This window comes from Phyllostomus discolor, chromosome 3, assembly GCF_004126475.2.
Source record: "Phyllostomus discolor isolate MPI-MPIP mPhyDis1 chromosome 3, mPhyDis1.pri.v3, whole genome shotgun sequence".
NCBI lineage: Eukaryota > Metazoa > Chordata > Mammalia > Chiroptera > Phyllostomidae > Phyllostomus > Phyllostomus discolor.
Genome location: NC_040905.2, coordinates 89054686 through 89082199, shown reverse-complemented (window position 1 = coordinate 89082199; position 27514 = coordinate 89054686). Strand labels below are relative to the sequence as shown.

At 41.5% G+C, this 27514-nt stretch overlaps 1 protein-coding gene across 1 annotated transcript; it reads right to left on the bottom strand.

The window, feature by feature from the left end:
* Positions 1-4681: 4681 nt before the first annotated feature.
* ISOC1 (isochorismatase domain containing 1) lies at positions 4682-23270 on the bottom strand. Its single transcript, XM_028525125.2, has 5 exons — positions 22917-23270; positions 13039-13158; positions 12702-12905; positions 10606-10722; positions 4682-5883 (listed from the first exon to the last, which is right to left on the bottom strand). The coding sequence occupies exons 1-5, from the start codon at positions 23226-23228 to the stop codon at positions 5737-5739; spliced, it is 900 nt and encodes a 299-aa protein (XP_028380926.1). The 5' UTR covers positions 23229-23270; the 3' UTR covers positions 4682-5736.
* Between the last annotated feature and the right edge of the window lie 4244 nt (positions 23271-27514).

The window sequence follows — 27514 nt, the reverse complement described above, 5'->3', positions numbered from 1 at the left end:
AAGACTAGGCAATGAGCTCTCATTCATCTGTTCTTGGGGAAAAAACCTTAAGACAATGCATTCAATTTGAAATCTGAGTTAATCTAGACATTCCAAAAAGGTAATTTTTAAAATGCTCACAACACCCTTGTGCTGTGTTCAATCATTGGATTTTATGGTTATCAAAGAAAGTGAGGTAGTACTTCCTAGGTTTGCATTTCCTAAGATATATTTCACTTTAAATTAGACAGGGCACCCTGGATCGAACAGTTACAATGGTTCATTTTCTCTTCTAGAGAATCCATTTAGCACTTGAGGGCAATCAGCTGTACTGTGTTTGTGTTGCTTGGTTTTGCCAAAATGCCAAGGATCAATTTTTAGCCGTAGGCAATCTGTAAATCTTATTTTAAATGACAGTTTTCAGAAAAGTGTAACACCTAGTGTCTAGATGAAAAGGTAGATAATTTTTGTCATCTCACCCAACCCCATTTCCTGTACGAGAGAACCTGGAGATCTCTCAGACAGGCTTCAGTGCTGCACAGAGCACGAGCTGGGCCAGCAACAACTAGAGCCCTGCTGGTCTCTGCTGTTCCAGGACACTGCATAGGTCTGTCTGGAGGTACAGTCCCTCCATCCCAACCCTTGAGTTTCTAGACTGTTACATGTCTCGCTGGGTACACCATGTCTAGAGGTCCTGAACACTTCCACCCAGGCCATTTCTGTGTAGTTTATGTCAGCTGGTAACTGAGAGATGGCATTTTCTCCAAGTATCAAAGCTTTAAGAATGGAGCCACATCTGTCATTTCACTGCTTTCAATTACACAATGAATCACGGAGCCACTCACCTTGTTCTATCTTGTCACCTCCCTTCACCAGCAAGCCCAACCATTTTTTTATTGTTGTTCAGGTACAGTTGTCTCCCTTTTCCCCCATCACTCTCCCCCATACCAGCCACCCCCACCTCCCTCCCCTGATTCCACCTCCTCCTTGTTTTTGTCCATGTGTCTTTTATAGTTGTTCCTGTAAACCCCTCTCCCCCGTCCCCGCTTCCCTCTGGTTACTGTCAGATTGTTCTTAATTTCACTGTCTCTGGTTATATTTTGCTTGCTTGTTTGCTTTGTTGATTATGTTCCACTTATATGTGAGGTCATATGGTATTTGTCTTTCATGGCTTGGCTTATTTCACTAAGCATAATGCTCTCCAGATCCATCCATGCTGTCACGAAGGGTAGGAGCTCCTTCTTTCTTTCTGATGTGTAGTATTCCATCCTGTAAATGTACCATAATTTTTAGTCTGTTCATTTACTGATGGGCACTTAGGTTGCTTCCAGCACTTGGCTATTGTGGACTGTGACAAACAACCCAATTAAAAAATGGGCAAAGGTCCTGAACAACACTTCTCTAAGGAGGACATACAGTGACATGAGAAGATGCTTAGCATCACTAGTCATCAGAGAGATTCAAATTAAAACCACAATGAGATACCACCTCACACCTGTCAGAATGGCTGTCATAAACATATCAACAAAGAATTGTTGGAGAAGATGCAGAGAAAAGGGAACCCTAGTGCACTGTTGGTGGGAATGCAGACTGGTGCAGCCACTGTGGAAAACAGGATGGAATTTCCTCAGAAAACTAAAAGTGGAATTGCCTTTTGACCTGACAATTCCACTGTTAGTATTATACCGTAAGAACCCTGAAACACCAATCCAAAAGAACCTATGCACCCCAATGTCCAACCATTCTTTTCTAATTTGAAAAGAAAGGTCTTTGCATATGTGTCTGTGATGACACACGGCACTCGGTGTCACATCTAATCCATGCTGTCTGCCTGCAGGAATAGGCTGCTGAAACCCAATATTGACATCATGGGGTGCAGAGTATTTAAATTTTGGAGAATTTTGCCAAATTCTCCAAAATAATAAAGCACTTACTTATTGGTATACAAACAATACAACCAAACTGACAGACATTTGGTTAGTGGCTACCAATTTACACCTATGTTCTTCATTCATATATTTCATGTAGTCTTTAAGGTCTTAATTTCTTGGAAAAATAACCACATTTCTAACAATTTATATAGCATCATTTTTTAGTTGGGGCTGCCAAACACGCAATTTTGAAAGCACAATATGCATTTCCCAGAAGCCCAACTCAAAGCTGTGTGTATTCAATATATGCTAACAATGAGTGCTCGCTATTAACTATCAGTCCTGAGACACACCACCTCTCATTTCTTGCATTTACTGTCTGAGTGGGAGGAACAATTCAAATGGGATGCAGCTGCAAGAACAATAAACAAGTCCAAAGCCAAGTGACTCTTAGAGTTGAGTAGTAAACTACATGGTGCAACTAACAATTGTATTAAGAAATGACAGTTGTGATCCAAGTTGACTATCTTCTACAATTAAAGATACAAAAAGCTAACCTTCAATAAAAAATGCCCTATTAACACAATGGACTCTAGGAGGTATTTTCCCTGCCTCCACCCCACTTTTCTGGAAACAAATTGATAGGAGCTAACTGGAATTTAAAATAGACTTATTTTGTTCTTTTGATGGCATCCCACTTACCTCTTTCCTCCTTTCTTCATAGAAACACAACTGCAAGTTAAAAAAGAAAAACAAACCCCCAAAGCAGGTATCTTAGCTTTCTGTTGCTGTGGAGCAAGGATAAACTTAGTGGCTTAAAATGAGAGAAATTTATTATCTCGCATCCTGGAGGTGAAGAGACCAGGCACAGCACGACTCTCTCTGCTCAGGGTCTCACAGACAGAGAAATCAAGGTGTCAGCCACATTGCATTCTTGCCAGGGGGCTCTGGGGAGAATCTGCTTCCCAACTCATTCAGGCTGGTTGTCAAATTCAGTTCCTTATGATGGTACAATTTAGGTCCCTGTTTCCTTGCTGGCTGCCCCCATTCTCACCTTGGACTCCCCTCCTTCTCAAAGTCAGCTGTGGGGAGTTGGCCTCCCTGAATCCCATTTGCCAGGAAGAGCCAGTCCCTTTTCAGAGCTCACCTGATTGGCTCAAGACCACAAAGGCACTCTCCATATCTTAGGGTGAACTGATTTGGGACCTTAATTACCTGAGCAAAAATCCCCTACAGCTGCACGGAGGTTCGTGTTCACTGGGAGAAGTGTGCACACCAGGATGGAAACCTTGGAGGCCATATCTGTTTCCAGCAGCAGGCAAATCAGGGTTATCATCTCTCCAAAAGGAATTTGAGTTGACCAACATTTTGGGTTTGTATTTCTTCTAAAATTAAATTTTCTTCACAAGAGGTCTGCTGTTCAGATTTCACAGCTGAAACAGACCTTTGAGATCATTGATCTTTTAGGTTCCATCCAGCTCTAAAGCTGTATTTACCCAAATATCAACTTTTAAAAAGGGAAAATATTCCATCTCATTAGAGAAATATATTTGAATGGATACAACAGGGTACTTGGTTTCTTGGTTAGAATAAGTTATCACTTTTATTTTTAGTTCAAGTTTCTGCAAATGTTTTAGCATTTCAATAAATGAAGTGTCTTCATACTTCCTGACCCCACCTTAGATTCTATACACTACACTATTCTTTTGCTTATGTTCTTAAGTTCTTTATTTACATCAGTTAAGAGTCTTATTGTCCTACAAAGTTAGACACTCCCAGATTCAAAGCCTAATGTATTAAAATCAATTCTTTGTTCTTATAAGGCCTTGTCACCCTGCTTTTGCATAATCTGCAAAAAAAGAAGGCAGAATTCACAATTATGTTACCCTGAACTTGAATGTTGACTTGACATTCCTGAACCTTTGACATAATTCAATTCATATTTACTGAGAGGTCATACTGTTGATATATGAGATTTTATACCAGACCATGTGTTTCTGGGGGCATTTGGTTTTACCTGAAACACACAGCACAGTATTTAGAACTCACTAGGTTCTCACATGTTTCCAGAATGACTATAGGAACTGTACAGGCCCTGCTTTCCAGGAGCTTATCCTCTAGTGGGAAAGACTTCAGCCCAGTGAGACCCATTCAGTCTGCTAACCCACAGAGCCGTCAGATGCTAAATATGTGTTGTTTTAAGTCACTGTGTTTGTGGTGATTTGTGATTGTGGCCATAGAAAACTAACTCAGGGTCACAAACTTGGGTTTAGCTCTGAAAAGGCTTCACTGTGGTGGCATTTCATGAGAAATGAAGGGCCTGGTGCCGCGAGGGAAACAGGTGTTGTTACTAATCCCTGCTACTCAAAGTGTGGTCCCTCCTGAACAGCACGGGTGGAGACCGGCCTTCTACTGGAGATGCAAAGTGTCGGGCCAGCCTCCAGGCCCGACTGAACCAGAGTCAGCAGGTTAGCCAGATCCCCCAGGTGATCTACATTCATATTAAAGTTTGAAAGGCACTAAATTAAATTTATTAAAAACTACTTTAAAATGTGGAGAAACCTTTGGTACTTCTTTTTGACACACAAGGTTGCTGGAAAAAAATATTTAAACACACCACAAAAAAGATGCTAGACATTTCTACCGCTCTTAAATCATACAGAAGGCCCTTCGGTAAAATCCATTTTCCCCTGCCTGCAAAGAAGTTTCCTTCTTTGAAAATTTCCATGGGTTGAAAGATGATAAATGTCAAACATTTTTACACCTTTAGAATCCCTGGAATAGTACTCATAGAGCTGGGTTGTGGGGACAAAACAGTTTCATTCACATAATACCTTTTCTTTAATGACTTTAATATAAAAGAGAGCAATATTCCATATTTCACATAATATTAAGAAGTTTTAAAACCCTCTAAGTATTTAATGAAAATAAATTTATTGAAGGATAGCAAGGACTACAAAATTAACACTACCACATCATTACTGGTGCCTTTATAATTGAAGGGTAGGTGGAGAAAATACCAAACAAAAATATGGACATTTATAACTACATTTTATCCAGCCTTTATCTTTTTGCTAATTCTTATATATATATTAGAAGATACAGTCAAGATTTTTCTAAAGATATTCAACTACAGTAACACTTCACAGACTTTGAAACAGCCCTCCCGCAATTACAGGACACGCAGATCTTCCCACCTGTTCACAAAATCAACACAGGGACCCAACAAGTCTCTCCAGAAAATTCAACTAGAGAAGAGAACATTAACGGAGAATGAGTGATGGTGACCAGAATAAGAAAATCAGTATAATCAAGGAAGATATAATTATTCATTACATAATTTTGTCTTATTAGATGATGTAACTCACTCAATAAGTAAGTCGACTGCATTATGATAGGAAGGGGTAACGTGAATCAAAGCCCTGCTTTTCAATCTCATATAATAATCCCATTTCAACCAACCAACCTGTAAAATACAAGCACTGAATCCCTTAATGTTTTAATGCACATGTTACAATAACACGAAGGTCACACTGTTACCAATACATCTTCTTCTTTACAGTGCACAATTGAGGAAAACTTCATGAGTGTGCACTGTGGGAAGTTATGGTCAATGTATACAGTACAGACAGAACAGGCACCTCTGTTATCATGTTTTTAATAAATAAAAACGCATGAGAAAGAAAGACGATAAGCAGCACCTGAAGCCTTTGACATCTGTAACTAAATGCTGGTACCCAAATGGTCTAACTGGTTAAATTTTACTAAGAGGCGCAAAAAAAGAGCCAAGTTTTGACTTAACATTTTAATTCTAGTAGAGACAAGAGCTTGTCCGGGCTTACAGTCCTGTTGCCTGACGGTGAGTAGCATACGTCCTTCAAATGTCCTATACTTTGGAAAGCAGACCCGACTCTGGAGCACTCGCCTTAATTAGGTTCTGTACTTCCTTGAACTTTGGATGGTCTTTATCGGCCACCAGCTGTAGCAGAACAGCCTCGCTGGTGGTCACGATGATCCCAGTTCGAGCAAGACGCTTTAAGAAAAAAAGACAAAGACAAATCAAGATGTAAGCATGAGAAGAAACACCATGCGAAAACAGCAAAAAGCATGCTGGGACACAACAATTAGTATTCTCTATTAGAACCATGGTTCCTAGCCATACTATCAAACTCAGTGACGGGGAGAGACTTCAAACTAACGACATCACACACCTGTTGGGATTGTTCCCAACATTAGTACTGTGGGATGGAAACAAGGAAAAGAAAACAGTTAGCCAGGGAGAGACAGGAAATCAAGGCTAATGACTGTAAAACAATGATTTTCATTTCTTTTCTGTGTCTGCAGACATGTGGTATGTAGCACGTGTGTCCTTCCACCAAGTAAGAAATGACCGGTGGTAGAAGAGCTACACGTGAGGTTTAAGAACGTGCCCCAGGATGGTAACAGAACCACTACTGCTGCCACCATCATTGACTTTTTAGAATCCCTAAAGCAGAGTATATAAGTTAAGGTTGTGTAATTTCACTGACAGGTTAAAGAATGTCCTTGCCAAATTGTTCCAGTGGAATCATAATAAAGAACTAAGGACAGAAATTTAAGGAGGGGGAGGAGGAAGAGAGTGGAGGAAGGAGGGAGAGAAGTGAGGGAGGGAAGAAGGCAAAGAAGAGAAAGTGGAGAAAATGGGATAGGGGAAGGGGGAAAGGAGGAGGGAGGTTAGAAGAGAATTCTGGAGTAGAGATTCATTTTTTGGATATATTATCACAAACCCTACGAAAAAAATCAAACAAACAACAAAATGTAAGAACCATAGAAGATGAGTGGTTAGAAAAATTTCTAGGCAAGTCAGAGGAAAAGACCCAGGTCAGTCTCTCATCAGAAAGGAGTCACTTGAATAGCCAGGACATCCCTGTGAACAAAAGCAAATCTCCTTCAGATGGCTGGAGAGTCACAGGCCCAGCCTTCCCACTGGCAGACCCTTTCTTTTTGTTCCCGAGGACACAGAAGGAGTATGAGCCATGGCCTATTTATGAGAAAGCAAGCTTGGACAACCAGACAGCAGGGAGTACAGAACAGATGACCAGAACTCTCAAGAAATCAAAAAACAGCCAGGAAAAACGTAGGGAAGAGGAAGAAAAAAGCAAGGCTGCCAGTGCCCTTTGTGTTGGGCGTTATCTCCTGAGTTTTTAAAAGACTTTTGGAAATGAATTTCCTCTTCCTTGCTTTTCAGTCAACTTATGATACCATATCAAAACCCTTAGAAATCTCAAAGGACTGTGCCCTGGACTACGCCCTGGTGGGGTGGCTCAGTTGGTTGGAGCACTGTCCTGTATACCCAAAGGTTGCAGGTTCGATTCCCAGTCAGGGTACATACTGGGGTTGTGGGTTTGATCCCTAGTCAGGGCATGGATGTTTCTCTCTCCCATTGATGTTTTTCTCTATCTCCCTCTCCCTTCTCTGTTCCTCTGTCTCTACAAGATCCTCAGGAGAGGATTAAAAAAAAATCTCAAAGGACTGTCAGCCTGCTTCCGACAGAAGGGCAGGGAATAAATGTAAGACTAGTTGCAGCTTGGCTGTGTATGTCCAGTCGCTCAAACCCAGCTCTCGCCCTCCCCAACCAGCTGACTGGCCTGCCCTGCCTTCCCTACTGCTCATCGCTGAATCAATGGACTTTCAATGTCCAGACTGAATCCAAATCACACACGTCCGATGGCAGTGGAAGTGCTTCGGAAACCAAAATGCCAACAAAAGTCAGTTGTCTAACGTTTCAAGTTCCTTAGTGAGGCAGGAAGGACAGAAAGCTGTTCCCGGGTCTGTGGAAGAAATCTGAAAAGGCCCGTGTCCCCCAGGGCTCTGCTGACTGGCCCGGTGTGTTCTAGGCACGGTGGTGGGTGAGGCTGGGATGCTCCAGGCACAGAAACACACTTTAGTAAAAACTAAAACCTACCCAATATTACTTAGCACCTACCCAATATTACTTACCTTTAAGACTGACATATGGCCAATATTGATTGGATTCAAAACCAAGCCAACAATGTCAGTAGGGGAAGGTGTGGCTCAGTCAAATGCAAAGTTATTAGATCAGGCTCGTGGACCTTCCCACGCTGCCTGCGCAGCCCCAACCCAAAAGGGGGCCGAGCAGGGAGAGAACAGCAGCAGCTTTTCCAGCCAGGGGCAGGTTCCTGCTTCCCTCCCTGAGCTACGAGGACGCCTACAACACTGCTCCCAAACACACGCTCTCTCCTGGCTTAAATAGGGCCAATTAAAACTCTAGCTGTTTTAACTGCACGTGGGTACATGGCTAATACTTTTCCCAAATTCTTTCCTTACATTTACGACAACAGTCCAACCAGGCCAAAGGAAAGGAACGATTCGTCTGACCCACAAACAAAAATGCAAGACCACAAAAATGCCAGGACTGCCTCAAAGAGAGCAGAAGGACAAACCCATTAAATTTCTAAGCAACATTAACAACTCCCTAGAAGTACAAAGACATCAACTTCAAGAGAGGGTTTTATTCTATGTTATTTTGCATTAATTCTACAATTATTTGTTGAAAGAAACGATGCCTCTCAGACAGCAGGTGCTCAACAATTTCTGTTGAATAAAGTACACAACACAGACCTGGCAAAGAAGTTTCAGTGATGGCAACTGCAAACCTTATATAATACTCTTAACAGGCAATGTAGGTGCTCCCAGGAATTACCCCAGTAGTTGTGTTCTAAAGGAACAGAGAAGAAGGGGGGCTGGCAGACAGCTCTTCAACTTTCCTAGTCATAAAATAAAAATGAACATTTTCCCCAATAATTTAGGGACAAATGGAAATACCTCTATATCAAATTCAAACTAAGAAAAAGAAATCCGAAGTGTAGCACGTCCCCCCCATCATCACCGAACCCGATTCTTTCTTCCCTTCCAACCTCCTCACTTTAATCCAAGGCCATGTTGCTCACTTCCTGCTCCTCCCCAGACCGTACTCTTCCTTCCCTCCTTCACACTTCTCAGGACACATCCCCTCTGGGTCTTTCAAGTTAACATATACTTGTACCTTTCTGATAAGACTTCATGAAAACAACAACAAAGAACAACCACCATAAAACTAAAAGCAGCAGCTGACACTTGTGATTACTTGTCAGGCACTGTACCAGGTGCCGCCAATATGTTATCTCATTTACTCCTCACAAAAATCCTCCCACGTAGTGAAGATTATTTCCATTTCACCAGGGAGCCATCTGGGGCACAGGTATTAGATAACCTGTCCAAGGACACAAATTTACAAAATACCAGAACCTGCATTTGAACCCGTATTAGTTCTCCAGTGCCTGGACTCCTAACCACTGAGATTACCGACTACCTCTCAAGGAATGGGGTTCAGGTGGTAAATAGCTGGGGTTTTATTTTGAATCTCCTGAGAAGACGGAATGGCTAAGAATAACAATCTTCTGTAATAAATGCCATAATAACATGTCTAAGAAACTTACATGACTGTAGAACAAAGGTCCTTGAAATGTCTTTACAAGCAAGGAAGGTTTTTGCTCCTTGTATGTTTTTAGTTTTCATGTTCTTGGAAACACTTCAAGTTCCAGACCTCAGCATTGCCAGAAAGATAAATGTCCACAGAGGGAAAAGGCTGTGAGCATCTGACAGCAGAAGTGTTTAAGCTCAGATTACTAAGGAAATCTGAAAAGGCAACACTTAGTACCTAACTACCAGAGAACCCAATGGGCTTTAAAAATAGTTAAACAAAATTTTATAATATAACTATTTCCACCTGTTATCCCAAAACAGGACTCACTCCTCCAGGAATAAAACAGTGACAGGATGGCCCTTCACTGGGTGGCCTTAGAACAAATGCTGCTGCTAGCCAGCTCCCCGCCTGCGTCTGCGCCAGCCCGCCCCGCTGACTCTTTCTCATCTGCTCTGCTCCACCGCCCAGGGGAAGGCTGTAGGCCACCCAGATGATTTAGCAATCCTACAGAGAAAGGTATGGTCAGTTAAAGAACTTGGCAACTCAATCCACATGTACATTACTTTAAAAATTATTATAGAATAGGAATTAAACATGAGGGGGGGGGAGGGAAGGAGTGAGGGAAGGAAAGAGTAAGTGAGGGACAATCTCTACAATATGGAGTGAATGTTTCAAAGGACTGTGTGCTAGCTTGCTTTTCACCAGTCTTAGAATTGGAAATGCCTAAGTATGACCACTGTGATGCAAGACTGACAAAAAATCATTGACTCCCCAATTCTGTGATATACATGGCGGCACTCTAGTGCAGAGAGGCACGGAAAACTCTATGTGAGTGGTATCCAGTCAGACATACTTCCTGTCCCCAGGAATTCAAGTCTGGGGAAACCTAATATGAGGCTGAACCAGGCCCACTATGCCCTAGGTTTGGCAAGACCTTGGTTAAGTTAAACCTTGGTGAGCTGTTTTTAATTTGCAAATCTCTACATGGCCTGGATTAAACTTACTGGAATTCCTCTTAGTTCATGCACAAAACTGTAGCAAAGTTACAAAGAACCTCTTGGCGTCACAAGTGATGTAAATCTAAGGAGAGATCAATGTAAAACAGGACATGGCAGTGAGACCTCAAAGGTGGGTCAACTCACAGGCCAGACCCCAGAAATCAGTGAATCTGACACTGTCCAGCCAAGTCAAATTTGAGAGGTAAGTCTTTCATTGCTGTTAAATATTCAATGCTCCTCAAACTTATTGGGAAAACTTGGTAAATGATTTACTTTGCAGAGGGACAGTTACCTCGAGAGCAAACATCCTGTCCATCATGCTTCTCGATGAGGTGGCGTCAGCAACGATATGAACCTCAATACCTCGGCCCACGAGCTCCAGAGCTGTTTGCTGGATGCACACATGAGTCTAGGAGGAAATCAAGAAATCATACGTAACAGTGCAGTAAACTCAAATATCTTACAAATGTGCAACCACACAACAAAGCAGGAAGAGCACTACAGGTCTAACAATGCTGTCCTCCACCTAGTGTTGCCTATAATTTGTTAGGTGATCTTGAGTATAAACAGCATCTCTGGCTTTGGTTTCTACTTTGTCAAGTCAGGAATTGGATTACATCAATGTTTCCCATATGAGGATCCTTGGCCACATTCTTAAGAGTTCTGTGAGAAATTTCTAAAAGATTTTCTTCTGTGTCATCTGGATGACCTTCATACAGCTGATGACTACCACTCAGTTTTGATGCCACTCACAGTTGTGTTTATTTCTGAATTCACACCAAGTGTGTAACACAAAGAATGAGTCTGCAGTACTGCAGACTGAGAAAGCAGTGGGAAAACTGAGTGGTTACAAGGCAGCCAGGAGTAAAGGTAGGTCAAGTGAAAAATACCTTGTGACACAGGCAAAAAATACCCAGTATATATCACCAGCAAATGTATTATATAGGTTCCATCTTTCTTAGGACTAACTTGTGTATCATTAGCGGAAAACACAGAGTAAAAACTTGCTCCACCAACAACTGGATTATGCAGCAAATGAAAGCAGATTTCAGTTAAGGCCATGATGCCGACCTTATCCTTATATGACAAGAGAGCTCTGGAGAATTATCAACTGACATCTCATTAAAATTAGCACTGGAGGACTGCCCAAAGATGATTTTCATTAGGCATGAGGTCTGATAATGATGAACAAGCAAAAAGTACAAAAGTCAGCAACAGCATTTGGTATGACATTAATATAAATGGGCTTCACTCTCCATGGTCATTATTGAGATATTTACATGAATATGTAAACCTGAAACAGCTTTCTACTGTTAAAACTTACTGTGGAAACATCAAAAGTGTATTAAATTAATTTTATTTGGATTTCAATGTTTCTGTAGTTTTTAAAATTCTTTAAAAATTTTAGCCCTGGCTGGTGTGGCTCAGCGGACTGAGTTCGGGCCTGCGAACCAAAGTGTTGCTGGTTCGATTCCCAGTCAGGGCACATACCTGGATTGCAGGCCAGGTGTACAGTAGGGGGCATGTGAAAGGGAACCTCACATTGATGTTTCTCTCCCTCTCTTTCTCCCTCCCTTTCCCTCTGTCTAAAAATAAATAAAATCTTAAAAAATTTAGTTCGTTGTTGAAAGATATGAATAAACACACATGCTATTTGCACATGTCCAAAAAAAAACCCAAACAAAAAATCATTTTAGTCAGCATTAGGAATCCATGAGTATTTTTTCCTTGAAAAAGTTACATATATGTTTCAAATGTCAATGACAATGAACTATATGATTTCTAAGGTTTTTCTAGAGCAAAAATATGATCCAAGGTAAAATCTTACAACACGAATAAAAATAATGCTTTCAGTGAAAATGTGTTCCAAAAGTAATGATTAAAAGTAAAGACTTGAAAATTCATCAACCTAGACTGAAACCCAGCTCCATCCCTTAACTATAGCATTTCTGCTTTAGTTCCCTCATCTGTTAATATGAGAGACGAAGATACTTAGAGGGTTGCTACGAGAGTTTAATGAATACATAGAGACTTTAGATCAGTGCCATGCAAATAACCAACACTTAATAAATGGTGGCTATTTTTCATCATGATTACCATCTACCAGGAGTATCCAACCCTCGGCCCAGGATGGCTTATGAATGCGGCCCAACACAAAATCGTAAATTTACTTAAAACCTTGTTTTTGCTCGTCAGTTGTTGTTAGTGTTTGTGTATTCACTGTGTGGCCCAGGACAACTCTTCTCCTTCCAGTGTGGCCCACAGACGCCAGAAGGTGGGATACCCCTGGCAGATGTCACCTGTGCCACAGTACTCTGTACACAAAAATGCATTCTGGGATCAAGTTTTCTACAAATGATATATCCAAATGTAACAAAAGGCACTTACCTCTACTCCAAATAACACAACACTCCTGACTCCAGGAATCTCTGCTAATGCTGCTTCTACTTCTGGAAGTACCATTGAAAACTTGGTCTTTGGAAGGACCAGTTTTACACCTGTTAAATCAATTTCTTGGACAGTGCTTCCAAGACCTTTAGGGTACTGTTCTGTTACAATAACTGGAATTCCTAAAATCCGAGCCCCTTGTAACTGAAAAACAAAACAAAACAAAACACACACACACATACAAACAAAAAAACCCACAGATAATTAGCCATACACATATGCATGTATATATGATGTAGCTAACACTTAGTAAATAGGAAAAAATAAACAAACATACCAGTCTTTGTCCCACACTAATGATATCCCCAAAATACTTGATGGCCGGTCTGAACCTTTCTTGCATATCACAGCAGAAAAACACAGTGCTCGACGGTGTGAGATTTCCCAGGGTAGTAAGCTGAGGAAAAAAGAAAAGAAAAAAGTGATTTAGCACTCATTATACAATGACATTTGTTTTCAACAGAGGTCAATAAAGAAAGAAAACTGTTCCTATCGTTTGACCCAGTAAGTAAATTTCTACACCTATTACCCAAGAGAAATAACTTAAATTACAGGAAAAAAGTTATCCACAAAGATGATCACTGAATTGCTTTTAATAGTGAAAATTAGAAATAAACCCAGGGCCAGCAATACAGAAATGACTTCACAAATTTTAACACACTCACATGACAAAATATTTTTTAGCTGATTAAAATAGCATATGTATATATGTTCTCAAAAAATTTGAACCACCTAAAAAGAAATGCTTATAGTCTAATGTTAGGATTAAAAAACAGAGCACTGTTCAATAGTGTTTCAATAATGTAAAAAATGTGAATTAAAAGTGGAAGCCAATATATGAAAATAATAGGTAGTTAATAGGGGTATCATTAATATTTTCTCTTTATACCTTTCTTATAGTTTTGAAGTGCTATTCAAAAACATTCCCTGAATGCTATTTAAAAATATGTATTACTTTTATAATAAAAACAAGTGTTACAACAGTAAAAAACTTGATGATGGCATTGCTTACAAGTACAAAGTAAAATTTAAAATAATCTGTAGGGGAGACTGTGGAATATAAAACGAAGCCAGAATTACTCACCAAGACAGAAACATCATGATGCCATTAGTAAAAATAATTAATGAGTTCACTGCAATGAAGTGATCCAAGCACATCACCACTGTTAAATGGGCAGACATAAATTTGATGTCTGTGTTTTGAAACATATTTATCAAAACCAGGAAAGTCAATGACTTAGGTGAAAATCGGGTACTAGATTGCCAGGCTCTGCATTGCTGTCGTTTGTCACTCTAACAACTGGGGCCCAACATGAATCTACCAGAAAGTGAAAATCACTACTGAAAACAAGAGTTTAATCTCTCCGGATTCTTACAAGTCCATAGTGCTTTTCTTTCCACCTTCTCAAGTTACAGAAAGCTCTGCAACAGTTGCAGCCTGGTCCAGAATGAACCCACACCATTCCTCTTCCTAGTCACCCCCAGGCCTCCCCTCGAATTCGCCTGTTTTACTCTCTCTAAAACCACCCGCAGCTGATAATCACGACTAGTTTTCTACAGGAACCTGTGCCCCAAGTACACGGTGGTGGCTTCACCACCAACCTGGCCTTAGACTGCCTCAGTGCCTCATTGCACAGCATCCCTCAGCAAGCAATTACTACAGGAACTAAGTGAATCATTAAAAGAAATCTTTTATCCCTAACAGTATGACTGCTCTCATCGGCTTTCACTCTACTCATCTGTGTCCTGGTCTGAGGGACTCTGGCACTTTAGTTTCCCTCTGGTATCAACTCTACACACGTGCACTGACGAACCACTTGCAGTGCAACAGCAAGTGCATGCTGGAACCAGCACCTTCTGTAACTCGAACACTATGTAATTCAAAACGCTATGTGTTTCTACTTTGCCAATAAAGTATTATTAAAATAAATATTCAATCATCTGAAATTACATATTCTATCTTTGGCTGCTTCCTTAAAATTTTAATGGAAGTATTATGCCATCATTTTAGTCACTTTTTAAAAGCAATGAATTATATGTGCACATGTGCACACACACACACACACACACACACACTTAGGGGGCCATTTTAAAAAGAATCACTTTTTATGTCTATGTATTTTAAATTCTCAGTAAACATTAAATCTTGGTTACAAAGGCTCTAAATCTATACATTATCTTCTTGTAAATTTGAACCACATAAATCCTCCTTAGTCATTTGCAATGTGTTAACGGCTCACTATGGAAAGCAGTTTACCTGCAACCAGCCCATTTCAAATCACAGCAAGGCACCCCAGCCAATCTCGCCACTCCACCACAGGGAAAACCAACAAGCACACAGAGTCAGCTCCTGGCAGTTGCATAATTGTGTTGGAGAGCGGTGCACTAACACGGTTTACACCTGCTTAGATCTCCAGACTCTGGCAGATCTTACCTCAGACTGTATTGATTAACTCTACACATTCCTAATAGGTTTGGTTGTCTGCATTCTAAATTCACAGACGGTCTGAACAGCAAATGAAAAGGCAAACTGCTGCAGACAGGCAAACTGACAACTGTACGAAATGAGAGCTGACAGAAAAAAGATTCATATGCATTAAAAGCAGATCAAAACTTAACTTGTTCTATAATCCAGACCTCTAATGAATGAGGAACAAGCTGTATAAAACTTATAAATTGGGACAATATCATTTTAGCACACCCATTAAGAAAATGTTAAATTATATTAACATTTCAGGACTACAATATAAAATGGTCAAAATGTTCAAACCTATTTTGGATGCTTGAAGAAATAAACCCTCACCTACCCAGAAATCCTAAATATTCAGAGTTGTGGTTTACTGGGGTTCCTGTTACCTGGGCTTCCGGTGGTGAGGTGAGGTATCCTGTTCTGGGCAAGGGATCTCGTCGGAAACATGTCATATTAGAGAGAGACTGAGGTCAGAAAATGTAGCCCTAAAATCATCACCGCTCTGCAAAAACCCTTCTAGATTAGGAACTCATCATCGATAAACCTTCATAAACAAAGAAGGAAACCAAAGGGATAAGGTGGCAAGGCACATTTTGTGCACAGATGAGCAGTTATAATTTAGTGACCAAAAATGCCCACAGTCTCCTCTCAGGGAGTTGGAGTTTAACTCTTGACATTCCCTTGAATGTGACCTGCACTTAGTTTCTTTCCTCAGAGGACAGCACAGAGGGAGGAGGGTGACCGTCCCATGGAAACACCTGGCAGACACCGCCCCAACCAGATGAACAGACGAAGGTAATCGGTGATGTCATGTTGCTAGTATGTGGCCTTGATACAATGTGAGAATGACCTTCATAGTCTTCCTCTCAAAATTCTACAACTCCAGTCTAAGCATGAGGAAAAAAAAGTAAGATAGACCAAAACTGAGGTACAGTGTACCAAAATATCTGACCAGTACTCCTCAAAAGTGTCATCAAGGTCATCAAAGATGATGAAAGTCTGGGAAGCTGTCAGAGCCCAGAGAAGACTAAGGAGACATGGCAACTAAATGTAATTAGCATCCTGGATCGGGTCCTGGAACAGAAAAAGGGCGACAGGGAGAAGCTAGTGAAATGTGAATAAAGCGTGCAGTTCAGTCAATGCACTAATATCAGTTCCTCAGTTGTGACAAACATGCCACAGTCATGGGGGGAAGCCACAGTCGACACAGGTATACAGGAGCTCTCTGTGCTATCTTTGCTGTAAATCTAACGCTATTCTAAAATTAAAAGTTTGTTTTGAAAAACAAGAACAAAAACCAAAGATCTCCCTAGGCTATACAGTAGTTAGGGGGAAAGATGGTACTTTATGAATAACCTCCACACCTTACAAGCCAAGAAAGAGGCTTTGAGGCTACAAACAAACAAACAAAAAAAACAAAACCAACCCTGAAAAACTTCAACCGTGACCAACCAACCATCCACCCACCCCAAATCCACATGAATTCCAAAGGCTTTTGTTAAATCACACACTGACTGTAATTCAGGGACTCATGACTTTCTCTTAAAACCTTATAGACAACTACAAATGCTGCTTATAGCCAAACATTTACATCTTGCAACCACAAGACAGCAAAACAAAAGAGCACTTGACCAAATGCCTTCATAAGCAGAAGTGCAGCATTACAGATAAATGCACTCAAGAAGCATGAAGAATCACATCTAAAAAAATAGGTATGTATATACACACAGCTTCACATATCTACTGTATATCTACATATATCCCTATAACATATACATGCATAAATAATATATATTTCAATACACATATTTAAATACAAAGAGCTGATCACAGCCAATGGCTTCCTCAAGCAAGGGTTTAAGAGATCAACTTCTAGTATAAATGCTTTGTCCACTTTCATAAGAACTGTCACAGCTGGGGTCTGACCTTTTGTATTCAACAGCCTTCCCACCCCAAGTCCCATCATTACTGTGATCATGGCAGTGTTCATCCTGCCTCATGACCATGTGCTCTATTTTCTCGTTTCGTTTTCTTTCTTAATGCCACCAGATCTTTAGTGTTAAAATTCTCAATTGCTTAGATCATTTTTGTTTGTACTTTTTACATTTTTTACTCTATCTTTTCCCATTACCATTTATCCCCCTTATGCCCTCTTCCACCTCCACACCCTACCCCCGCCCCCAATCACCACACTGTTGTCTGAGCTCCATTTTTGAACAATGGCTTCTGCCCCACAAGGAATCTGCCCCGCCTTGCTCCGTCCCCCGTTACTCAGGACAGGCACACACAGGGTGACTGGCCTTGCTCAGTGATGAGTTGTGCACCAGTTCTGTTCTCTCCCTAGAAGTAATACACAGTGAATGTCATAATGTTGAATCGAGTCCCCCAAAATTCGTATGTTGAATTCCTAACCCCAGTACTTCAGAAAGTGACTTTATTTTGAAACAGAGCCACTGAAAATATAATCAGTTAACATGGAGTAGCACAGGTGCCTAGTCTGACACGACTGACATCCTTATAAAAAAGGGCAAATTTGGACTGAGAGGCCTTGTGAACCAGAAGGCAGAGATTAAGGTGAAGTGTCTGGAAGCCAAGTAATGCCAAGGAGTGCCAAAGAATCCCCAAAGCCAGGAGACAGGCAGGGGACTATCTTCACAGCCCTCAGAAGAACCAACCCTGATCTCTAGCCTGCGGAACTGTGACGAAGTATACTTCTGTTGTATAAGCCACTACGTTGGTGGTACTTTGTTACACAGCCCCCCTGTGAACTACCACAGCGAGTAAAATTTGTATCTTTAGGAATGCAGTTTGGAATTGTAAATGTGATGTTTTAAAATTTTGGCAGTCTTTCATAATCACAAAATAGGCACAATCTACTTGGGGTCCAGAAGAGGACGGAGGGGATCATTATTTCCCTCAGGAGTGTTTCCAAGGAAATCTGCTCATCAGCTACAGTAAAACCTTGCTCCCATATGAGCTCACTTCAAACAGAGGTCTATGTGATGTGACTGCCTGGGTGACAAGGCTCCCTGCACGGCACACACACCCCACACCCCCGTGGACATTGGAATCTGAGTCCAAATCTCAACTTCACTCATTTCAATGATATGAAATTAGGCAAATCCACTGTGATTGCCAAATGGCAGTTTATTAATCCATAACAATGCAAGAAGAAGACTCTACCTTGCATGGCTATTTCAAGATTCAATGAGCTGCATGTAATCAACCAATAAATATATTAGGCCATTGTGATATACCTCATATAGGAAACATACACTATACTCTGAAGTTAGCACATTAAAAAACTTTTTTCTGAAATGAGGTTAAAAGTATCATTTATTACCAAGATCCATTATGAAATACACACACACAGAGCCACAAATATTGCCTAACTTGTTAACATAACCTGCAGAATTGAGAAAATGATTCATAGAGGAGATTTCCAAATGTCACCAAAAGACTTACCATTACATGATCTGTTCCTGGCAAAACAGGTTTTGGTCTTTTCCATTTAGGCTGCAAAAGAATATTTCTATGTGCTCCTCCGACACACTCCCATGGTAAATGTTCCCTAATCAAAACCACACCATCAAACTAGCAAGCCCAAGGGGAGCAGACTCCTTTTCCTCTTCTTTACAAACTCTGCCTTCGCTCCCTTCCCACCACGAACTCTGGGGTCTTGTCGAGCTATGAAACGTCCATGCCTGTGTTTAAAATAATAAGAGTGGTAATAAACTTCCAAAATAGTGAAAGCTGCAGCTTAATCCCTTCCTAATTAACCATCTCAGGAAAAGGTCAAAATAACCTTCCCAGGGAAGCTCTTATCTCTGCCCACACAAAACTGTCAGAGCCTTCCCTTCTACATGCAGAGGCAAAGTCCTCTCGCTGGCGTCTTCACCAGGGCCATTTCTTCCTCTCTTCTACTGGGGCTCTGCCTTCCCTGGGGACAAGCTGGAAAACACAACGGTGTTGGTATGACACCAAATTTACATGAGTTTCCAGAGATGAATGTTTCTATTAGTTAAAACGTGGGAACTGCCTTTTGGAAAATTAAAACTTGTAAGTCATAAAAATGACCCAAATTCCAAATTCCTACCACATAATCCTCTCATTTACATTTCTTCCCCCACATCTCAAAATTCCTTAGACTTCAAGCATTCTGATGAAGCTAAAGACACATAAACCGTGCTTGAAATAAGAGCTCCCTTCAGCACCCTGTAACAAAATATTTCAGAAAAGACAACATTAAAAAGTTACTACAGCCTACTATTGGCAATAGGGGTCTTAAAGTCTGCCTACAACTGCTAACCAAACAGGGAGCAACTGGCAACCACTGTTTTACAAGGTCACTAGCAATGGCAGTCAGAACAAGCAGGAAAGCAAACTCAGACCCCTGTGTAAATGGAGAATACATTCTAGAACATACAGTATGTGAGCCAGGGCCACAGAAGCTCTGAGGCCTACGTCTGGAGAAATAACAAGTCATATTACTTAAGCACTGGACTACATGTGGCTAAACTTAGGCTCTTGGTCCCTGCCCCTGGAGAAGGGGCCTAACACCCCAGTAGCATGGCTACCCTGAGTCTTTCTAAGTGATGGACATCTATTCCAAAGAACAATAAACACCATCAAAACAAATGATACGACAAGCTTAAGTTTGTGGCCTATTTTCCATTCTGTTGATATTTTCAGAATTCTACGGTCAGCTGTAAGGAAGAACCTTAGCATGCTTTGCTATCTCCACCATTACTACGGAGCCTTGAGCAGTTCCCTGTACCTTCTGCTCTTCTGCAAAATAGATTAGGTAATAAGACTTGGGTCTTATTCATGTTTGCATTCACCTGCGAGGCGGTTACAGCTGCCACTTAGATGTTTGTGGAATGAACAATATGACCTTGTCTAGCCATAAATGGTCCATGTCTCTAGGATTATACAGCTGTGTTCTAAAAAAGTATGTAAAACAGCCATGAAAGGAAATAGTTTCACTTTTCTTCTGAGAGTGTGTGTATCTATATCTTCTCATATAGATAGAAACAAGTATCAAGTATATAAATATGAAGTGGGAACCCCCCAAAACCCTGGAATTATCTTCTGGAGGGCGGACCCCTTGTAGTACAGGCTTCCCCTGCCAGGGGTTCTAGGAACCTATCTGTATCAGTGTACCAGCTGGTGGTGTTGTGAGAGGCTGTATTTGGTTTCAGTGATTTTTTTTCTGGAGACTCTTTCAATGCATTTGCCCATTTCACAATGGGTGACTTAACAAGTGCACCTGTCCACACGGGGCTGAGTGTTCAGCAGTTTTTGACCAAAAATGGCATAACTCCCTTGCTCCTCCCTCCCTATTCACCCAATCTCACCAGAGTGACTTTTTTTTTTTGTTTCCCCCTATGAAAAAAGTCCTCAAAAGAAAACATTTGGCTAACATGGAGGAGGTGAAACAAAAAATGGCACAAGTACAAAAAGGCATCAAAGTAGACAAGTTCAAGACTGTTTTAAGCAGTGGAAAAAACATCCGATAGGTGTACTGCATCAAAGGAGAGGACTTCGAAGGGGACTGCAGTTTAGACATGTAAGAATAAATACACAACTTTTTTATAAATAAATTCTGGGGCTTATTGGTCTTCCCTCGTATATGTGGGAAGTGTTATGGGCATTTACATATGTATGTGTATCCTTCCACATTCTCTATTTTCAAGGCACCTGGCTGAAGAAGTCAAAATATTATGATTACTAACAGAAGAGAATATAAAAATGTTTCAATGTTTAAAAATATAGAAAGTATTATGTAGCAGATACTTAAGCATTCTTGGGCTATTTAGTGAAAACAATTTTTTAAAGGATAAAAAGGAGTAGAGTTATTATTTTAAACATAACCACAAAAATTATGTTATCTCCTATACCAAGCAAAATATTTCAAAATCTGCAAGTGACCTGAATTATACAATGCCTTTTGATAATGTACGAGACATTTCAAGTATACACATATGAGGATGTTTAATTAAAAAGTTATCAGACCCAGGCCTTGAATTTTTCAAAATAAAAAAATTCTATCTTGGAGGGAGCCTTGGATGGCAGCAGGGTGGAGTGCACTAGTTTGGTATTACATCTTATTAGGTAACAGCCCACCCTCCCTCCCAACCACCACAGGAAATCACTGAAACTATCACAAAACAGTCTGCATCCTCAGAACAGCTCCAGATCTCCTCAGTTCATATTTGGATTCTCGCCTTTATTAATGGATTTTTCAAAGGTGCATCCAACTTCTTAGGTATTTTGGCAGCAGTAATCTAAATAGACTGACAAGGAAGGCTGCATGCAGAGAGGTGGCAGCCATGAAAACTCTTTTTTAAAAAATTATAGTTTAATTTTTATTTCAAATTTATTTTTCAAGTATAGTTGTGACATACACTGTTATATTAGTTTCAGAGGTACAACATAATGGTCAGACACCCCAGTGACTATTTTTCTAACTGCCATGTAAACTCATGAAGACATAAATGGGGATTAATTAACACCTACGAACCACAATCCTCCAAATTCTCCACCTAGTCAGCTGGGCATCAGAGACCACCTGCCTTCCTCTGGCTCTGCAGGGGTGGACGATGGATCCTTAAAGCCTTTCTCCTCTGAGAACAGGAACTTTATCCAGGTTAAAGTCCCTGCTTTGGATGCTTTTGGTATGGGTGCTGGGAAACACGACCAATTCCATAGCTGGCTGTAACTGAAAAATAAACCAGCTGGAGAGTGATCCAGAGAAAACAACACTTCGAACCTGGAATCCCACATTTCAGTTTGATCTTCTGAAGAAATGGCTTACCAGTTTCTCCACTAAAGGAAAAATGTTGGTGTAGTACCAATACCTTATGTTTTTTTTTTAAAATGTAAATCCTCTAGTGACTGAGCATTAAAAAAAAAAAAAAAAAGGACAGGAGACTGACCTGCTGCTTTATTAGACTATGGCTTTTTAAAAAACATTAAAAAGCTATAAAAAATCCTCAGGAATAACTTTCTCAGCCGGCACAACCAGGAAATCCTGGTCTAGGTAAAGTTAGTATTAAGAGGGCATTGCAGTCCTGGAGTCAAATGACTTTTTAAATGATTTAGTTGACAGCTACTAGGAAGAGCTTAAGCAAATGGTTATTTTACTTTAGGTTTGGGGAAACTTAAAGTCAAGAAATTGAAAGTTGGGAAGAGGAGGGGGAAAGGGTCTGACTCCCTAAGTTTTGGGTTCCATCCAGTGGTGAACACAACTCCGGGGAACAAACCCTAAGGCCAATACTGTCCATAACCTCTTCCTTCACCCCAGTTCTGCATCGCCCCTAATAAAAACACAGCCTCTATAGCACAGCCCTTTGGTTACGCAGAAGGATGGACTTGCTCCGGGCACACAAAGCGGAGGCAGGCGGCTGCGGACCACACACGTGGGGTCGTTCGCGCGCGCCGCCACCAGCTGGGAGGCCCACGCCCCCGCCTCGTCCGAGGACAGCCGGTGACCGTCACCTTCGGACGGACACGTTCTCTGGGCCGTCCCCAGCGCTTGCGATTGCGAGCGACCCTTCCAAGCCGGCGAGGAGCTCAGGGCCCGGCGTCCGCGCGGCTCGGGGCACCTGAGGAGTGCCGCGGAGACAGCGACGCACCGGGACTGGGAGGGGCGGCGGGGCGCGCGGCCCTCTTGCAGGACCCACCTGGATCTGCAGCGGCACAAGGCGCACCTTGCAGCGCTCGCTCACCGCGAAACCCTTGGGCAGGTCCACGTACTGGCCCCACTCCTCAGCAAAGAGCTGCACCACGAATTTGCGGTGCATGTCGAGCTGGTCGCCGTACAGGCTGAGGAACTTCTGGATGAGCAGCTCGTAGCCGGCACCGTGGGGCACGGACGAGGGCCGCGCGAAGACCGAGAAACAGAAGAGCACAGGGACGGTGCCCGACGGGGCCCCCGTGCCCACGCCGCTGCTGCCGCTGGAGAGCGCTGGGACCGCCGCCTCCTCCGCCGCCATGTTCCCCCGAGCTTCTGCCAGCTCCGAGGCCGCCGCGCCCCGCCTCCCCGCGCCGCCCGCTCGTCCGCCCGCTCGGGAAGGCGAAGGGGCGGGCCCTGGCGGCCGCGGCTGGCGAGTCCTCCTCCCTGCCGCGGAGGTTGGGCGCTGGGTTTGGGGTGCTCGGGGAGGCCAGCGCCTGCGCCAGCCGCCCGGACCGCCCCCTCCAACCCACAGTTGCAGTGCAGCCTTGGGGCTTTGGGGCGCCCCTTACATCCCGCTCCGCCCACATTCGAATGAGTGCTGTGTTCCTTGAGTTTAGAGTTGTGCTTCGGGCCACAGGGCAGCAGGTCTGAACCTGCTGCGTTACCTGTTGGCCTGGTGCAGAGGTATGCAGCTCTTCTGGAAGATGGCAGCAGTAATCTTCAAAGCAAGGGGGCAGTCTGGTACTATAAGAGCAGCAGGGTTTAAAATGCTAACTTGAGGGCACCCAAAGCTCAGAATTTCACGTGTTTTTTTTTTTTTTTTTTTCCCAGTTCCATGGAACGAAATATCTCTAGTAATGGATTTACACTTTCTGAGAGAACTTAATATGGAAACTGCAAAATAGACACAGGTTTAAGAGTAAAAATCAGGACTTTATATTTAAGCCGAGGACTTGTTTTTAAGCATGTTAAAGCGATCACCTTCTAATGAAACAATTCTCTGTCTTATTAACGCTGTAAGGCACTATACTTTACTGGAATTAGAAAAGCATACACTATGAACCAAGTTTCCTTAACATCAGGTCATGGGGAGACAGACTCATGAGTCCGAACATAAAATTAGATTTTAGATATTAAGGGTTTCCTGATCTTATAAATTAATAATTTTTAAGGCTGGGCTTCTCAACAGGCGTTGTAGAGTTTTGGAAAGGATACTACTTTTTCATAGGGGCCTGTCTTGGGCATTTGTAGAATGTTTTGCAGCATCCTTGGCCTCTATCCACTAGATGCCAGTAGCACCCCACTCCTCACTGATCTTGACAATCACAAACTGTTTCCAGATAATGCTGAATACCCCCCCTCCCCCCGGTGGGTAAATATGTCCCCAGTTGAGAACCACTGCTTTAAAGTAATGCTAAGACCATCCTTTGGCCTTTATTGCTCATTAGAACTTAAGCTACTGAAAATGCTATTTTTAGGCATCTCATTAAACTTCGTTGTCTGAACCCATCAGACCCAAAATGGTATTTTTGCAGCTATTACTCCATTGCAAGGTCTTATGTATACAGATGTGCAAATCTGTGCTAATAAGAGAAAAGTAATTCCTGTAGGCTAACTGATTACAAAAGGTATCTATTCTGGGTGGAGTAATTATAAAAAGTGTTCCTTCCAGCTGTCAGAACCCTGTCCTCCACAGGAGTGCTATATACCACCCAAAACCAAACAATCATCATCCCTCATCTGACTATAATGTTATCTTCATAAATGGTGCCCATTCTTTGATATTCATACCCCTAAGATTCACTTACTACATGGCAACCAGAGTAGCACTTTAAAAACACACACACATAATTCAGAGTATATAATTTTTCTGTTTAAAATTCTCCAGTACATATAGACCTCAAGAAAATCCAGATGTTGGAATTAAAAAATTAACTTTATAGCAGTTATTGTAAGTATATGTAAGAACATAAAACATGGTCATAAGAACAGATGAAGAATATCAGCAGAGAGATGAAAATGACAAAAAGTAAACAAATATAAATTTTAAAATGGAAAAATACAATATCTGGAATAAAAAATGCACTGGATAATGTAAACATCAGATTACAGTTGCAGAAGAAATGATTAGTGAAATTATCACAACCCCCAGAACACTTCCCAGCACATAGTAGGCTTTCTACAAATGTTTGGTGAAGGGTTGTTATGCTGACTATATCTTTGAGCTTACCATACTGAACAACCAGAGGTATACTCACTCAGTCAAAGGTAATTTTTTAGGTGAATGCTTCATTTACATTGTAGATTTATCCTGAGATAGCTATTATTAGAGGATTACTGGATTTCTCAGCAGGCTCCACACAAGACATTTTGACTCCATTTATGGTTTTTTTTTGGAAACTTTGTGATAAGGAAAGCAAAGAAAGTCAGTTATTGAAATACCTTGTACCCTTCACCATGGAAAATTCTGACAACTTTCTGCAAAGGAGAGGAAGGGTGTCAAGATTCTATTTTATACACAGATGGAATGTGGTAAAATCAAATGATTTGAGGAGCTACCAGATAGATTTTAGAACCAGAAAATTACCTAATAGAGACATATAGCTAAGATTTACTATTACTTTATTACAACATTATCAAAGGTCTTACAGTTGATTGCTGATGCATCCAACTGTGACTATCACCCATAATGTGATTCAAACTTGCATTAATATAAAATCAATTGAAGTTTTCATCTAGTCATTTGATCAACAAATAATATACACTAAGAGTTCTGTGGTGAACAAGAAAGATAATGCTTTTATAATGCTCCTTGAACTCATAGAGCTCACAGTCTACCAGGGATCTGCAGACAATAAACCTGTAAACAAATAAATGAATGAGATAATCCTAGTCGGTGAAAAGGCTGAGAAGAAAATGTCACAGAGCACAACTAGGAGTGGTAGGACACAGGATCTTTTAAATAAATTGTCTGTGATCTGCTTTCTTAGGAGGAGACATTTAAGCGGTGATCTGAGTTGGTAAGAGAAGTATTCCAGACCGAGGGGAGAACAAGGTTGAAGGATCTTAGAATGCGACAAGCCTGGAATGCATGAGGAATGGTGGGGCTGGAACCTGGTGAACTGTGTGAGATGAAATCAGATGTGTGAGCAATGGCTGTGACCACATACAGAATTTGTTTTTTTTCTGAGTAAAATGTTTTAATCAGGAAAATGACTTGAATTTATTTATGACTTAAAAACAACTTGTCTTACTAGCATGTGCAGAATTGCACGTAGGGGGTCCAAAGTAGAAGTGAGACGAGCTGCTGGGTTGGCTATCCCGGTTATCCAGGTGAGAGGCGGTGGCAGATTGCTCCAGAGCCGTGGTTCTCAGCCAGGGGCTATTAGGCCCTGGGGCTTATTTGGCAATGCCTGGGGACATTTTTGGATGTCACAGTTGGGAACTGGGATGCTACTGGCACCTAATAGGTAGAGGACAGGGATGGGGCTAAGCACCCGACAGTGCACAGTACATCCCTGCACAATGAAAACTGATTCAGCCCAAAAAGTCAATAGTGCCAATGTTGAGGAACCCTGTCCTAGGCTATTGGTACTATAAATGGAAATGAATGGATGGATGTGCTATTGTTTTGGAGGTAAAAGCAAAATAACTTTCTATAGATTAGATATGGGAGGAAATAGAAAAGGCAAGAATCCAGAATGACTGCCAGTCTTTGTGCCTGAGTATTGGCAATGCTGTGGTGCCCTTCCTGCGATGAAGAAGACTAGGAGAAGAGCATGTCAAGGTAAAGCCAAGAATTCTCTTTTGGCCATGTGAAGTTTGAGATGCTTATTAGGTATCAAAAGTAGATGGTGAGTAGGTTGTTGCATATATGTATCTGGACCTCATAGGAGAGGAAACACACAATATAAATATGAGACATCAGCACAAAGAAGCTAGTTAAACCATAGGAACAGATGAGATCACCAGGAGGAAGACTGTAGCAAGGGTAGGAAATAGGGCTTATGACGGAGTCAGACAAAGGTGATGAAGGTAGGGATGAGATTGATCAGGAAGAGATACTGAGGCAGGAATAAAACCCTGGACACTGGTATCATGGAAGTTAAGAAAGTATTACTAGTCTATTGAGTCAAATGTTATTGCCTAAGTCACTTTCAACCTACAAATGCAGAAATTTCATATAGCTCAACCTCATAGAAAGACTGCCCAGTTATGCCAAATGCTGCTGAGATCCAGTATGATGAGAATGAGCATAGAGAATAAAGTGACACAAAGGCTCTCAGTGACTTTGACAAGGGCAGTTCCAAGGGAATGGATGGGATAAAATCTGGTTTTTATTGAGATTTAAAGAGGAAATTGGTAGTGAGAAATGACTCAGTCAATTTTTTAAGAGAGACGAGGTTTTAGAAGAATTTCTTTACAGATAGAAAATGCTAGAAATGTTAGATTATTGCTCCACACTGGTGAGACTAACCAGAATAAAGGGACAGATTTATGGGGCAGTGGAGAGAGGCTAATTGAAGGAGTACAGGCTTTGAAAAGGTTGGAATCCAGAGCACAGAAGGGAGTTTGGGCTTCTTGTAGGATCAGGAACACTAGTTC